Source organism: Sus scrofa, chromosome 1 (assembly GCF_054392235.1).
Source record: "Sus scrofa isolate SSC_HxYL_T2T_F1_AM1 chromosome 1, Sscrofa_HxYL_maternal_Yorkshire_Landrace_v2.0, whole genome shotgun sequence".
Taxonomy (NCBI): domain Eukaryota; kingdom Metazoa; phylum Chordata; class Mammalia; order Artiodactyla; family Suidae; genus Sus; species Sus scrofa.
The window spans coordinates 115620829-115636120 of NC_139383.1; the positions used below are offsets into that span (position 1 = coordinate 115620829).

Here is a 15292-nt window from a genome sequence, read left to right on the forward strand (position 1 = left end):
CTTGTTACAGAAATGTTTATTAATCTATACCCATGAATAATGCACACCGCTTTGGAATTATTTTTAATCAAATCAAGTACCTGTATAAAGCAAAGGAATAGAATTCTAGATGGCACTCTGCCATTCTTGTTCTTTGATGGACATTAGCAAGTGGGAAAAGGCTTTGTTCAGTTGGTTACACTTTGGAATAAGTGGCCAATCATTATTAATTCATTTGCACTCATTGTAATGGCATAAATCATCATAAATTCATTTGGTTTAAAGTGCATATAATATGTTCTCCCGCAGGAAGTTCCTTGTAATTGAGCTATTAATTAGTGTATTTTTTAAATATGACCTTTTTTTTCTCCCCCTTCTCTACTTTTTAGAGCTAGGGATAGTTAGTGGCCATTTCTTTATTCATGGTTTTCTTTTAATTGTTAGGCATAAGTTTGTCTTGGCTGGTTGACTGGTCTAGGAGGGATCAAAGCCCAAGAAAATGGTTACGTTTATTACCTACCAGCATGGCAATAGTAATATTTTTTCAGTGATCTCTAAGGGCTCTTGGAAAAACTCTGTGAAATCCTTTGGTTTTATATATCCAGTACCTTCTTCATTCAGTGTGTACGGATTGCTGGAGGCCTTACAGCTGGTTCTAGAAGCGGTCTCTCACAGGATTCCTCTGAGGTCTTCATGCTTCAAGAGAAGGTTGTGAAGAAAAGCTTTTTAAAAAAGAAAAAAGAAAATAAAAATTACAGATGGAAAGCTGGAAAAAATATCATTGATTTTATAACTTTTTAAATGATCCTTTCTTATTGAGTGGCATTTTGGGACATAGAAACTGGGTTTTAAAAAAATACTGCATGATGCATGTTCATGTCGTAGACATGTCACGTTAGTAGGATCCGTGGTCATCTGAAAACAAAGGTCTTAGTGTTTAAAGTGTTTTGTTAGTGTATGTAACTGACAGTTAACTCTGGGTATGTGTCTTAAGCCAATAAAATAAGTCTTTTGTTCATTGTTCTGTGGAGAATTCAAGATACTTGTCAGGTTCTGTCTCTACCCTTGAGTTAGAAATGCAAAAGGGGAAAAAAGTGACAGCAATATAAAGGTGTTATTTATTATCAAATGATGCTGAAAATAAAACTTGATGCTTATAGAAATATGTAACTATAGTTGTTTATAGTTAATAAAGTGTTTTCATGTAATGGGCATTCAGTAAATCTAGAGTACATTAATAAAGTGAGTCTATATTTTGTGACGAAGATACAGAAGTGATGCAGAAAACAAATTCATTACTTCCTAAGAAAAAAAAGCATTAGGTCCTGTGTGCGTGTGTTTGTGTCATGTGCACATGCGCTTGCATGCTATGGCTTAGATGTTAATCTTTTAAAAGAGCTGGTCATCATAACCAGCCAGATATGACAAAATTTAAGTTGGCATTTTTCATTGGTGAGTTCACCATGGGACAGTAGTCATCTTACCAAAGCAACAAGTTACCTGTAGTATAATTCTATAACCACAGCTTACATAGATTTATTTTGCTATCTCTATGTTAATCCTTTTGTCATTTTTAGCCTTTTACTGTTACAGCAAAGTGTAAATATTTTCATGAAACTTTGCTCTTTTGTAGCACTTAAAAAAAAAAATGGTAAGATTAACGTTGGAACACTTTCCAAAAAATCTTGAGCTAAAACAGCACTAAAATATGAGCTATTGTTATTACTCTTGACTGCATGACAACAGAATTATTTTCTCAACAGCCAGAGGGTCAAAGTTAATTGTGATTTATCCAATGCTAGATTTTAGTGCTTTCTGCTTTTTAAGGGGATTTGTTTTTATTTTACTTGTTTCTAGTGTTCTGTGTCTGTCTGCATTTTAGTAGTTCATTTGCATATTTGGTTAGACATACAGGGCCTGTGGTGGTGGGGAGCTACATGCTAAACTCCCACTACACAGCTGCCACAGTATCTATACTACTAACCTATCTTACAGGGGAAGACAGACTAATCATCTGATAACTGGGCCTTGAACATGATTGCAGATTGACTTGAATAGTGCTGAATTCTATTCTGTAACAAATTGACTTAGGAGCCTCTTGGCACTCTCAGTAAAGAGCCAGTGACCAGTAATAGGACTTATTAATTTGATTCTTATAGTAGGGAAGGTACCCTTGCAGTTCTTTAGGACAGTGAATGTATTACAAACAGCAGTTGTCTCCAAACTTTCTGATATCATGGGCCAGTAAAATTTCTAAAAACAAAATTTGGGAGTATTTCGCAGTGCTTTGTTTTAATTTGCTGAGTGCAAACATTAAAATATACCACTATTTTTATCATTTTATTAATAAAAAAACCTTTATTCACCAAAAAAGTAGTAAGAACATAACCTTAGAATAAGCACTCCTTTAAACTGAATAAATTTAGCTTTATGAAAAAGACTTATTACGGTATTTATATTTTTACCATTTCACTATAGAGCCCTAAAAAACTTTGCCATAGATAAACACATATTTTTAGCAGACTCTTGGGAATTTCTGATCTGTGCATAATTTTATAGACTATGATGGGCATATACAGTGTAATTTTTCAGTATTTGCCAAAGCAACAATTATGTTTTAAGTACTTACTGAATATAAAGCACTGGGCTACGCCTCATGCTAAAAAAAAATATTGTTTTGTTTTAATTTCATATGGCCCGGGAAACTTATTCATTTAGCAGATGGGAAAAGTTGATAAAGTAAAATGAAAATAAATAAATGAAATTAGTTTTAGACAATAGAATACATGCCAATAGATGCTCTATCATTATTAAATGTATGGATAATAATTGCTATATTAAAAAGGAGAATTTCATTCTAAGCGAGGCAAGGAAGACTGGGCAGAAATTGCCAGTGACCAACCACATACCATTCTCCCTTTACATGTGAACAAAACCACAGAATTGTTGAAGATCTTGAAGATCGCATTGTGACTAGTTGTCAAACTACCTTTCCCATCCTTCCTTGAACCTATGGGAATTATTATATACTTTTGGCCAATCACTGGGGACTTGACTTAACTGGCACATGTCCTTTTGCCCTTCCGCCTCCTACCTCTTCCTGCCTGGAAGATGGATGCAACACTAGATGTGCAATGAACTATTTTGTGGCCATGATGCGTCTAAGATAAAGCCAGGACAATCACAGGAATCTTGGCATGGCTATGTTTAGCTGTTGAACCAGTAATGGTAACCATCTCATTGTATGAGAAAAGAGAAAACATATCATGTATTTAATCTTCTGTTGGGGGGACATGATGGTAGCTGAAACTGAAATATTCATTAATTCAGAAAGAGGAGGTTAATCATGTAGGATATACTTTTTGAACTTGTCATCCGGTGGAGGGTCATGAATAAAGCGTGGTTGGTATGATGTAAGTTGTGTTCAGAGATATGTACTGGTCACATTACCTGTGACTTGGGCCATAGCGGCCTGCAGCTAACCACTGGCCTTCCATGGTCCCCAGTTATCTCATCCAAAACATAGGAATAGGTGGGGCTCCTTTCCCCCAAGAATTCCATAATTCTAATTAATCCATTTGGCTAGAGGTAAGTAGATCACAATTTAAAAGACAATTGATCTTGTTCCTTTCTAATCACAGAGCAGACCAAACATTGATCTTTCTAAAGTGAAAATCCAATCAAATCTCTCCTTTGCTTAAAACTTTCCAGTGGTTCTCCACTGTCACCAGAATAACTCAGCATTGCATATTAGGCCCTTTGTGGTCAGGCTCTCCTAGCCTGTCCTGCTGCAGGCCTCATAGTTATATTTCATTCCTCTTGTCATCACCCCAACCCCTTCCCTCTCCCCCAGCAGACTGTCCAGCCATATTGAGCTATGTGGAATCCCTTGGTCTGGCCATATTGTCTCATTTCCCAGTCTTTAGTCATCCTTTGCTCTCTGCCCAGAATGTTTTCTTTCCACATTCATCTCCATTGAGTGGGTAAGTCCTACTTAGTCTTTAGGTTTTGGTATAGATAGAGGTCATCTTTTCCTGGAAGCCCTTCTCAAATCCCTAAGATGGGGTTAAGTACCCTGGTTGAATTCTGCCTTAATACCTCGTGCTTATAAATATTCTAACACTCTTCATAGTATATTCAGATTACCTATTTGCTCACCTATGTCCTGAACTAGAATGAAGTTCCCTGAGGGAAAGAACTGAGTCTTTTGTTTCCTAGCACTTAGTATAACATAGCAGTGCTCTCTAAATTGTTCTTACACGAATCTTTGGATGGATAGTTTGGGACCACATTGGGGAAAGTCTTGAGTGACTATCAGGCCAGTTTGTTGAGCTTCTTAATCCGCCCCAGGAGAGCCTCTTATAAAGGAATCAATCATGATGGCAGATGATAGAATCTTTCTCCGCCCTGCTTGCTCAGTGAGGCAATATTCCCCAACCGTGGAACAATGGGGCATTTACATAAAATAAGTAAGTACTGGGCTTTTGTACAGAATTAGATTCCATCTTATACAGATTAAAATACAACCTTTATTGGGTACCAATGTTTTAAGAAAAACTCTGAGAGATAAGCTTAAAATTCATAAAATTCTCTCATGAGACTTCTTCTATCAATAAAGTATCATCATTGTCTTAATTTTAGCTTTTTCATCACCTTAGTCCATATTGCAGAGCACCTCTATCATATGGGGTTGTAAGTTAGATAAACCCTGAATTACAGAATACAAGTTGACAAAGGGGTAAATTTATTTTATTATATTTAAAAATTTTTTAAAAGGCTGGTTCTTTAGCATCATCAGGAAGAATGTATGATGAAGTTGAATCCTTAGGCAGCCCAGACTAATCCTTCAGAACATCAGTGTCATTATTGCTGGTAACCTTCAAGTCATAAGCATGGTTATTAATCAACAAGGCTAGAAATCAGAAGGTTTAACTTAGAGATCCTCTTTGTCTTCTGTCATTTACATGTTTTGTTTAGAATAAGTTGTTAGAGACAGATGAGGAATTTCAACATCTATATGTCTTTATAATTCCAGATCACTGGAAAAAAAAAATCACCCACTTACTAATAGATTTAAAATGTCTGTGTTACATCGGCCATTTTTCTCTCTGCTTCTCTTGATGCTCCACTCATGGCCTGCCAAAACTGTAAAAACTGCCCTGTCAGAGCTGTCAAGATCTTTGCTTTATGTGACCCAGAGACTGTAATTTGAACTCAGAAAGGAGAGAATTTTACTTACAAGATCACCAAGTGAAAGGACCTGATTTAAGGGTGGCAGGGCTCCAGGGAGCTGGTATTTCCTGCCGAGCTGGGCATCCCCGCTGCTGTGGGAAGATCACACAGGCAAAGGAGCAGCTGACATGCTGGGGGCCAGTGCAGGGCTGGGGTTTTGGGGAGGTGCCATCCCTGTGGTTTCCCCTCTCCTGTCATTTCATGGGAGGGCAAGCAGTCACATCCCCAATATTGCCCTTACCGCTTTGTCAGAAAAAGGATGGAAAATATCCATAAATTGGCCACTTAGGGTTGATTTTTTGCTCTCGGGATAAAATCGTGGGAGCAAGGAGAAAGATGTCTCTAGGGTTCCCACCACTGGGGCCCTGAGAACCAGCGAGGTCCCCAGGGATTGCCAGAATGCCCTTCCCTATAGTGAACCCAGAAATAGTGGAGTGCAGGTAAAGAAAATGCTGATTGAAAAGCTCTAAAACATTGTTCTTGGGAAACTTTACTTCCCCTTTGCAATATTACTTCCCAGGAGTAAACCTCCAAGGAGCCCTGCGATTGGAAGCCCTTGCTGCTAGTATTTCCAAATGTCTGCAGAGACCAGCAGTGGGGGTTCTGCGCAGCTCTTATGGCTTCCTGGATGTCAAGAATAACAGCAAAGTGGTAGATCTCTTGACATTTTCAAAGACCACTCTTAGAAACCAGGACAGGGAACTGCATTAGAAAGGTACGTACAGTAAAGGCAGGTCTCTTTTCCATTTTAGGTCCATAATGTGTGCAAAGCACTGTGCTTGGTGGTTTGGGAGATGCAAAGTTGTATAAAATATAGTTCCAACCCTCAAGGAGCTAACACTTGAGCCGAGGAGGAAGGAAATGCATAGAAATGCTTGGAATGGATGGGGAGTTTGGAGTTGGTAGATGCAGTCTACTACATTTGGAATGGACAAGCAGTGAGGTCCAACTGTATAGCACAAGGAACTATATCCAGTCTCTTGGGATAGACTGTGATGGAAGATAGTATGAGAAAAATAATGTGTGTGTGTGTAAATATGACTGGGCCACTTTGCTATACAGCAGAAATAGACATAGCACTGTAACTCACCCATACTCTAATAAAAAAATTAAAAATAAATAAATAAAAGAAAAAAATGTAATAAGGGACCCATAGGTGCTGGCAGAAAATGGAGAACAGTGGATCACTTTTTCAAAGGGGTTTCTATTTTTATGATCCACAAAGTCTTTTTTAAAACCACACATTCTGCCTTCTCCATCCCTCATCCCTATTGGTAAACATCGCCTGTGATGAAAAGTGTTATTGATGAGAAATATTTGACATATGAACTCTGTTAGATGCAGAAGAAAAATGAAGAAATACCATGTTACATTATTTGAAACCATCTCCATTTTGGAGAATGCTGAGTAGGGAGAAACATTATTTGGAAGTTTAGAACCACTGATAATGTTGTTGTTTTTTTTTAATTTATTTTTTCCCACTGTACAGCAAGGGGATCAAGTTATCCTTACATGTATACATTTTTTTCCCCACCCTTTGTTCTGTTGCAATGTGAGTATCTAGACATAGTTCTCAATGCTACTCAGCAGGATCTCATTGTAAATCTATTCTAAGTTGTGTCTGATAACCTCAAGCTCCCAATCCCTCCCACACCCTCCCTCTCCCATTGGGCAGCCACAAGTCTATTTTCCAAGTCCATGATTTTCTTTTCTGAGGAGATGTTCATTTGTGCTGGATATTAGATTCCAGTTATAAGTGATATCATATGGTATTTGTCTTTGTCTTTCTGGCTCATTTCACTCAGTATGAGAGTCTCTAGTTCCATCCATGTTGCTGCAAATGGCATTATGTCATTCTTTTTTATGGCTGAGTAGTATTCCATTGTGTATATATACCACCTCTTCCGAATCCAATCATCTGTCGATGGACATTTGGGTTGTTTCCATGTCTTGGCTATTGTGAATAGTGCTGCAATGAACATGCGGGAGCATGGGTCTCTTTTAAATAGAGTTTTGTCCGGATAGATGCCCAAGAGTGGGATTGTGGGGTCATATGGAAGTTCTATGTATAGATTTCTAAGGTATCTCCAAACTGTTCTCCATAGTGGCTGTACCAGTTTACATTCCCACCAACAGTGCAGGAGGGTTCCCTTTTCTCCACACCCACTCCAGCACTTGTTATTTGTGGACTTATGAATAATGGCCATTCTGACTGGTGTGAGGTGGTGTCTCATGGTAGTTTTGATTTGCATTTCTCTTATAATCAGCGATGTTGGGCATTTTTTCATGTGTTTGCTGGCCATCTGTATCTCTTCCTTGGAGAATAGTCTATTCAGGTCTTTTGCCCATTTTTCCATTGGGTGATTGGCTTTTTTGCTGTTGGGTTGTATAAGTTGCTTATATATTCTAGAGATGAAGCCCTTGTCGGTTGCATCATTTGAAACTATTTTCTCCCATTCTGTAATTGTCTTTTTGTTTTCTTTTGGGTTTCCTTTGCTGTGCAAAAGCTTGTCAGTTTGATGAGGTCCCACGGGTTTATTTTTGCTCTTATTTCTATTGCTTTGGGAGACTGACCTGAGAAAATATTCATGATGTTGATGTCAGAGAGTGTTTTGCCTATGTTCTCTTCTAGGAGTTTGATGGTGTCCTGTCGTATATTTAAGTCTTTCAGCCATTTGGAGTTTTTTTTTGTGCATGGTGTGAGGGTGTGTTCTAGTCTCATTGCTTTGCATGCATCTGTCCAGGTTTCCCAGCAATGCTTGCTGAATAGACTTTCTTTTTCCCATTTTATGTTCTTGCCTCCCTTGTCAAAGAGTAATTGACCATAGGTGTCAGGGTTTATTTCCGGATTCTCTATTCTGTTCCATTGGTCTGTCTGTCTGTTTTGATACCAGTACCACACTGTTTTGATGACTGTGGCTTTGTAGTATTTCTTGAAGTCTGGGAGAGTTATGCCTCCTGCTTGGTTTTTGTTTCTCAGGATTGCTTTGGCGATTCTGGGTCTTTTGTTGTTGCATATAAATGTTTGGATTGTTTGTTCTAGTTCTGTGAACAATGTCATGGGTAATTTGATAGGGATTGCATTGAATCTGTAGATTGCTTTGGGTAGTATGGCCATTTTTACAATATTGATTTTTCCAATCCAGGAACATGGAATATCTTTCCATTTCTTCACATCTTCTTTGATTTCTTTGATTAAAGTTTTATAGTTCTCGGCATATAGGTCCTTTACCTCCTTGGTCAGGTGTATTCCGAGGTATTTGATTTTGTGAAGTGCAATTTAAAAAGGTATTATACTTTCGTATATTCCTTTTCTAATATTTCATTGCTGGTATACAGAAATGCAACTGATTTCTGAATGTTAATCTTATATCCTGCTACTTTGCTGAATTTATTAATCAGTTCAAGTAGTTTTTGGGTTGAGTCCTTCGGGTTTTCTATGTACAGTATCATGTCATCTGCGTACAGTGACAGTTTGATCTCTTCTCTTCCTATATGGATGCCTTTTATTTCTTTGGTTTGTCTAATTGCTGTGGCTAGGACTTCCAAAACGATGTTGAAGAGCAGTGGTGAGAATGGGCATCCCTGTCTTGTTCCAGATTTGAGTGAGAAGGCTTTCAGTTTTTCCCCATTGAGGATTATATTTGCTGTGGGTTTATCATAAATGGCTTTGATTATATTCAGGAATGTTCCCTCTATACCCACTTTGGCGAGGGTCTTGATCATGAATGGATGTTGTACTTTGTCAAATGCTTTTTCTGCTTCTACTGAGATGATCATATGATTTTTGACTTTTCTTTTGTTAATGTGGTAATAATATTTTTAAATTATATATTCTTGTTTATATATAGTTATTGTGTAATTATAACACTTCAGAATGTTGTAGAAAATATTATAGCCTAACATTTCTTTCAAGTATGCGGCTAAACAAACTGTAAACTTTGCAGTTAACAAAAAAGTAAACCCCAAATGGTTTATATTTTGAAAACATGCTTCAATGAAAACATCACAAAAATAAAATCACTTTATTGCTCTGCCTTTAATTTTTTTTATTTTTATTTTTTTTATTTTGTAATTTTAGGTAAGGCACTGACATTTCTTCTGCTGCAGCCGCCAAGCCCCAAACTTCCTCCACACAGTACTATTCGAAGAACAGCCATTGATCTGATTGGACGGGGTTTCACAGTTTGGGAGCCTTACATGGATGTGTCTGCTGTCCTGATGGGGCTTCTTGAACTTTGTGCTGATGCTGAAAAACAGCTTGCCAAGTATGTGCTCAATTTCAGTTCATTTGGTTTTTGTTGGGTTTGTTTTGTTTTAGTAGAGGTTATTGATTAGTCTTTATAATTGGATGTTTTTAATGGACAAAAATATAGACATGTCTCTCAATATATGAAATTTTGGATATAAACAAGAAAAGGGATGTATATTTCTGAAATTTTAACACAGTTGGGATTTAGTTTTGAACCAATGAATGATTTATCTATGACATCATTTTAAATTTATGTTTATTGTGCCTGGAGATATGATCAGCTAATAATACTATAAACATATCATAAACAAAGAAAATGATAGATATGGTTGCCCAAAAACACTTTACTAACAGAGTACATGGCCAAATAGTTTGGTCTTGCACTCATGTTAATTTTTAAACTAACTTTTTGAGGTTTCATTTGCACCTAGTGGAGGATCAGCCAGAGGAGGCTGCAGTGGTCCCAGGAGTCCCAGGAAGCAATATGATGAGAGTAGTGGATTAGGACCATAAACTGGGGCAGCTCCTAAAATGAAATTGGGGCTGATGATAGAGGTGGACATTGAGCTGAGAACTCAGCCTCCTGATTCCTGGAAGAAGACTTTTGGTTTTGTTTTGTTTTGATGCTATAATACACATATAACATGAAATTGAGCGCTGACCCCTCTTAAAGGATACAATTCAATGACATTAAGTGCATTCCCAGTGCACATTAAACAGCCATCCCCACTACCTAATTCCAGTAGTGGTCACTCCACGTGGAAACTCCATACCCACTGAGCAGTCACTTCCTATTCTCCCCTCCCACCAGCTATTGTCAATCACTGATCTGCTTTCTGTCTCTATGAATTTGCCTCTTCTGGGTATTTTATATAAATGAAATTGTAGAGCATGTGGCCTTTCGTGTTTCTTTCACTTAGCAAAATGATTCCAAGTTTCATTCATGTTGCAGCATTTTTCAATACTTTATTTCTTTTTACAGTTGAACAGTATTCCGTTCTATGGATATGCCACATTTTATTTATCTATTTACCTGTTGATGGGCATTTGGGTTGTTTCTACTTTGCAGCTATTGTAAATAGAGCAGCTGCGAAAATTCACGCCAAAGTATTTGAACACCCGGTTTCCTTTCTCTTAGGTAGATACCTAAAAGTGCTGGGTCATGTGGTCATTCTATGTTTAACTTATTGAGAAACTATCAAGCTGTTTTCCACAGCAGCTGCACCATTTTATACTCCTACCAGCAGTGTACGAGAGTTCATTTTCTCTGCATCATTGCCACACTTGCGTCTTCTAGTTTTGTTGTTGTTGCTTTTTCAGTATAGTCATCTTAGTGAGGTGAATTTCTAGCGGTTGGAATCCTTGAACTGTCCCACGATGCCTCTCTTAATGTACAGGCAGACCTTGTTTTATTGTGCTTTGCTTTATTGCATTTTGCAGATACTGTGTTTTATTACAACTTAAAGGTTTGTGGCAACCCTGATGCAGCAAGTCTATTGCGCCATTTTTCCAGCAGCACTTGCTCATTCATGATTCTATGTCACATTTAGGAATCTAGCAATATTTCATACTTTATTATTATTATATTTGTTATGGTTACCTGTGATCAGAGATCTTCGATGTTATTTTTATAATTATTTTGACATTTTTAGCAATAGAATATTAAGGTATGTACATTTTTTAAAATATATAATACTGTTGCACTTAATAGACTACAGTACAGTGAACTTAACAGTGAACTTACCTAAACACACAATTTTTAGTTTCCTGGGAAACTAAAAAATTCATGTGACTCGCTTTAATGTGATACTTGCTTTATTGCTGTGTTTTGGAACCGAACCTGTAGGTGTTATGAGCTTGGATTTTTTTCAGCAAATGGCATTTCATTCTTATCATTGTTATTAGCCTTTTTTAAAACTAGAGTTCCCCGCCCTTTTCTTTGTGGTTGCCTTTCTCTTAACTCACAGTTACCTTATGTTCCAACATACTTTGAGTCTGTTGTCTTTCTGCTGTTCTCTGCTCAGGAAGTGGAAACCAAAGAAGCAACTGAAGGCTAGCATGGAATGCCTTGGCTTTGTCCCCAGATTGGGCATCCCCAGCCCAAAGTCTCAGGATTGATTGATTCAAACCTAAGCAGCTGCCTGCCCCTGTCCCCACCTATCATACTGCCAGGCTTCCTGACTTCACCTCTGTGTCTCCCTAGCTACATACCCTTCAGCAAATCACTTTACCTCTTGCCTCAACTCCTAATTAAATACCTACCTCATAAGGCTGATGTGAGATGCTTAGAAGAGCACTGAGCACACATTAAGAGAGTGAGTGGATGTTACCTATGTGGCAGTAGTTTGGTTGGATTGTCAGCTGATGAAGAGATGCCCATTTATAGAATGAACACTTAGACACAGTAGCAGCCAGGATAGTTTCTGGATGCAGGAGGCCTGAAGGTTCTCAATTGACTTTTCAGGACTAGGAAGGAATGTGAGTTGTGATTTGGCAGCAGTGGTAGAGGCAGTGGCCTTAATGCAAACCCCAGGATGTGTTTTCAACCTTTGTCCTCCCCTTGGACACTCTCCAAGGAGTCTGAAGAGCGGCTTCTGTTACCTCAGCTCTCCTGGCTACTTTGAGAAGCCTTTAACACTTTTGATTGTCAGAATTTTGCTTTGACCTAAATTTATAGCCTATTTTCAAATCTGATCTAAACACAATTTCAGTAGTATGCAGTCTTGTTATGCTGCCTGGAAGAAGTGATGCGTTTTTATTGTAGACTCACCATTTAATATTTTGTGTTTAAATAACTTTACATGGAGCTTGTATCAGCAAACGTAAAGATGTGCTGCATTTTATCTGCACGAAGTATGTCCACAGCCACAAATACTTTCGTTTTCAGTAGGTAATTTAAAACTTGCTATTGCATCCTTTTCTGTCATGAAGATTGGTATAACTCTCTATACACAGCTCTGAATAAATGAATGTATCAGCGTGTAGCCTTGAGGAGTCCAGTATAATTTTCATGATGATAAATTGCATAATAAGCAAGAAAATGTTTGCTTATTAATCCATAACAAGATTTAGATTGAAAATGGCCTGTTACATCCTTGACATACTTGGTTCAGGCTGTAGAAGGGCTGAGATAGGGTGACACAGAGCAGCAAGGGTGACTGCATCTTATCCCCATGGTGCCTACTGGGCCCCTCTGTGCCTGATTTACTGTGTTCAGAATAACAGTGCTCAGCTGCCTTGTTCTTGACTGTGATCTTAAACTTGCTTTATGGAGAAGATTTTGTGTTAGACTTGTGTTTTTTAAAATTTCTGTTCCTGGGAGTTCCCATTGTGGCTCAGTGGTAAGGAATCCGACTAGTATGCACGAGGACGTGGGTTCCATCCCTGGCCTCAGTGGGTTAAGGATCTGGCATTGCCATGAGCTGTGGTGTAGACTGCAGACATGGCTCAGATCTAGCATTGCTGTGGCTGTGGTGTAGGCTGGCAGCTGTAGCTCTGATTTGACCCCAAGTCTGGGAACTTACATATGCCATTGGTGCGGCCCTTTTTAAAAAAAAAAAAAAAAAATCAGTTCCTACTTATTGAGAAAGAAAAAGAAAACATAAGCAGTATTTCCCTCTTTATTCCTACTCTTTTTTTTAAACTCAATAAATTTTATTATATTGATAGTTGTACAACCATCATCATCATAATATTCCTATTCTTGTGAGTTTATGGCGGGGGCAGGGTTCAGGAGGTGCAGCAAGCCCAGGATGCTCCTGGTTCTGAGGAAGGAGCACCGGAGAGAGAGAGTTTCCTTCCCTCTCTCCGGTGTCCACGTCGTCTGTCAGAGAGGGCTCCTCAGAGGCCTCCTAAAAAACTATGAATGGCTCAAGATGAATAAAGCATTTTCCCAGAATTAATCATGTTTTTATTTTAGAAATATGAGAACTTTACATCTCTGCAATCAAAATCAAACCAGCTATTTGCCAGTGTTTTCCAATATCTTGCCAAATTTTAAGTGATGTTTCTTAACTAAGCAAGCACTTACTGAGTAGCCAATAAGTGGAAGGGACAGTGTTAGGTACTCTGTGCAGTTACAAAGGGGCATGAAACAAAGATCCTTCAAGTCACTTGCAGTCTTAGAGGAAAGATCAGATCTTTTTATAGCCAAGAAGGACAGTAAAAGGTGTGGCCATTCAGAGCATGGCAAAGGCATGACAGTGCAATCCAAAGACCGCGCCCAAGGACAGGTTTCATTTGAACTTTCCAATCGAATGCTTGTGAGGAGAAGAGGGGAAGAAGGACCTCAGAAGGATAGATAGAAAACCTGGGCTCGCTCAGAGGGGCTGCACAGCACCTCCACACACAGGGAAAGGGAAAGTAAACTTTGTTTTTAGCTAATTTTATTAATTCCTTAAACCCTTGGATGCTCCCATCAAATACTCGAACATAATTTCCTTCCTTATTATTTCTAGAATTTGGGTCAGTGAGGATTGGTTTTACCTTTTTCTTTATCCAACCTTGTAAAAATGATTATAAAAGATTATAAAAGAGCTCTGAGAGAGGTGTTTCTCTTGACCATAGTAACACTGTGGTCACTGAAAAAGGTGAGGTTCAAACCCAGGTCTCGCTCCAAAAGCCACACTCCCACCACTGTGCCATCTGCACTGGAAATCTTTTTTTTTTTTTTCTTTTTTAAAATGATTTTTATTTTTTTCCATCATAGCTGGTTTACAGTGTTCTGTCAATTCTCTACTGTACAGCATGGTGACCCAGTTATACATACATATATATATACATTCTTTTTTCTCACATTATCATGCTCCACCATAAGTGACTAGACATAGTTCCCAGTGCTACACAGCAGGATCTCATTGCTAATCCATTCCAAAGGCAATAGCCTGCATCTATTAACCCCAAGCTCCCCATCTACCCCACTCACCCCCCTCCTTGGCAACCACAAGTCTGTTCTCCATGTCCATGATTTTCTTATCTGTGGAAAAGTTCATTTTTGCCATATATTAGATTCTAGATATGTGATATCATATAGTATTTGTCTTTCTCTCTCTGACTTACTTCACTTAGTATGAGAGTCTCTAGTTCCATCCATGTTGCTGCAAATGGCATTATTTTGTTCTTTTTTATGGCCGAATAGTATTCACTTGTGTATATATACCACATCTCTTCCAAATCCATTCATCTGTCGATGGACATTTGGGTTGTTTCCATGTTTTGGCTATTGTGAATACGCACTGGAAATCTTACATGTGCAGAATTAAAGACCAATAGGGTGTAAAACTTAAAGAATAACCTATTAGAAGGACTTAAAAGTGGTCAACTCAGAATTTTCAGATTTTAAAAATCTATTTAATAAAATCGTATTATTATAAAATCAAGAATTTTGTACCTTCTGGATATTAAAAGCCCATTTAAGTATCAATAAACTCCTTGACTGCTTGGGCCATGTATTATGTGTTTATTCTTATGTATTCAAACACCTGTCATGTGATTTGCATGCAGTAAGCATTTACTAAAGTCCTAGAATTTTAGAGATGAAAATCTCCTTCAATAGCATGAGATTCAGAGCCCTCAATATGCTATTATGTAAAAATAAGTTTTAGAGATTAAACAACCTGTCGGAAGTTGCACTGGTCCTGGGAGAGCTAAGCCAATCACTTAAGTCTCCTGACTCCCATTTTGTCACTCCCAGATGTCATGGTTATATCACCCTTTATATAATGAGTGATCAATCCGTGGGTAGAATCCTACACAGGGAAGTTTTTAATTGAATTATTTGGGGCCACTCATTCATGGCGTGTTATTGAATAGACGATGGAGACTGATTTC

At 38.1% G+C, this 15292-nt stretch overlaps 1 protein-coding gene across 12 annotated transcripts in view; it reads left to right on the forward strand.

Annotated features, from left to right (window-relative positions):
• The window catches only part of WDR7 (WD repeat domain 7), a 375641-nt gene that overhangs the window by 256900 nt on the left and 103449 nt on the right, over positions 1 to 15292 (forward strand). For all 12 annotated transcript variants that reach the window (XM_021093595.2, XM_021093608.2, XM_021093602.2 and 9 more), the window contains one exon: positions 9293 to 9479. In XM_021093595.2, the coding sequence (XP_020949254.1) occupies positions 9293 to 9479 (187 nt within the window). The remainder of the gene's footprint in view (positions 1 to 9292; positions 9480 to 15292) is intronic.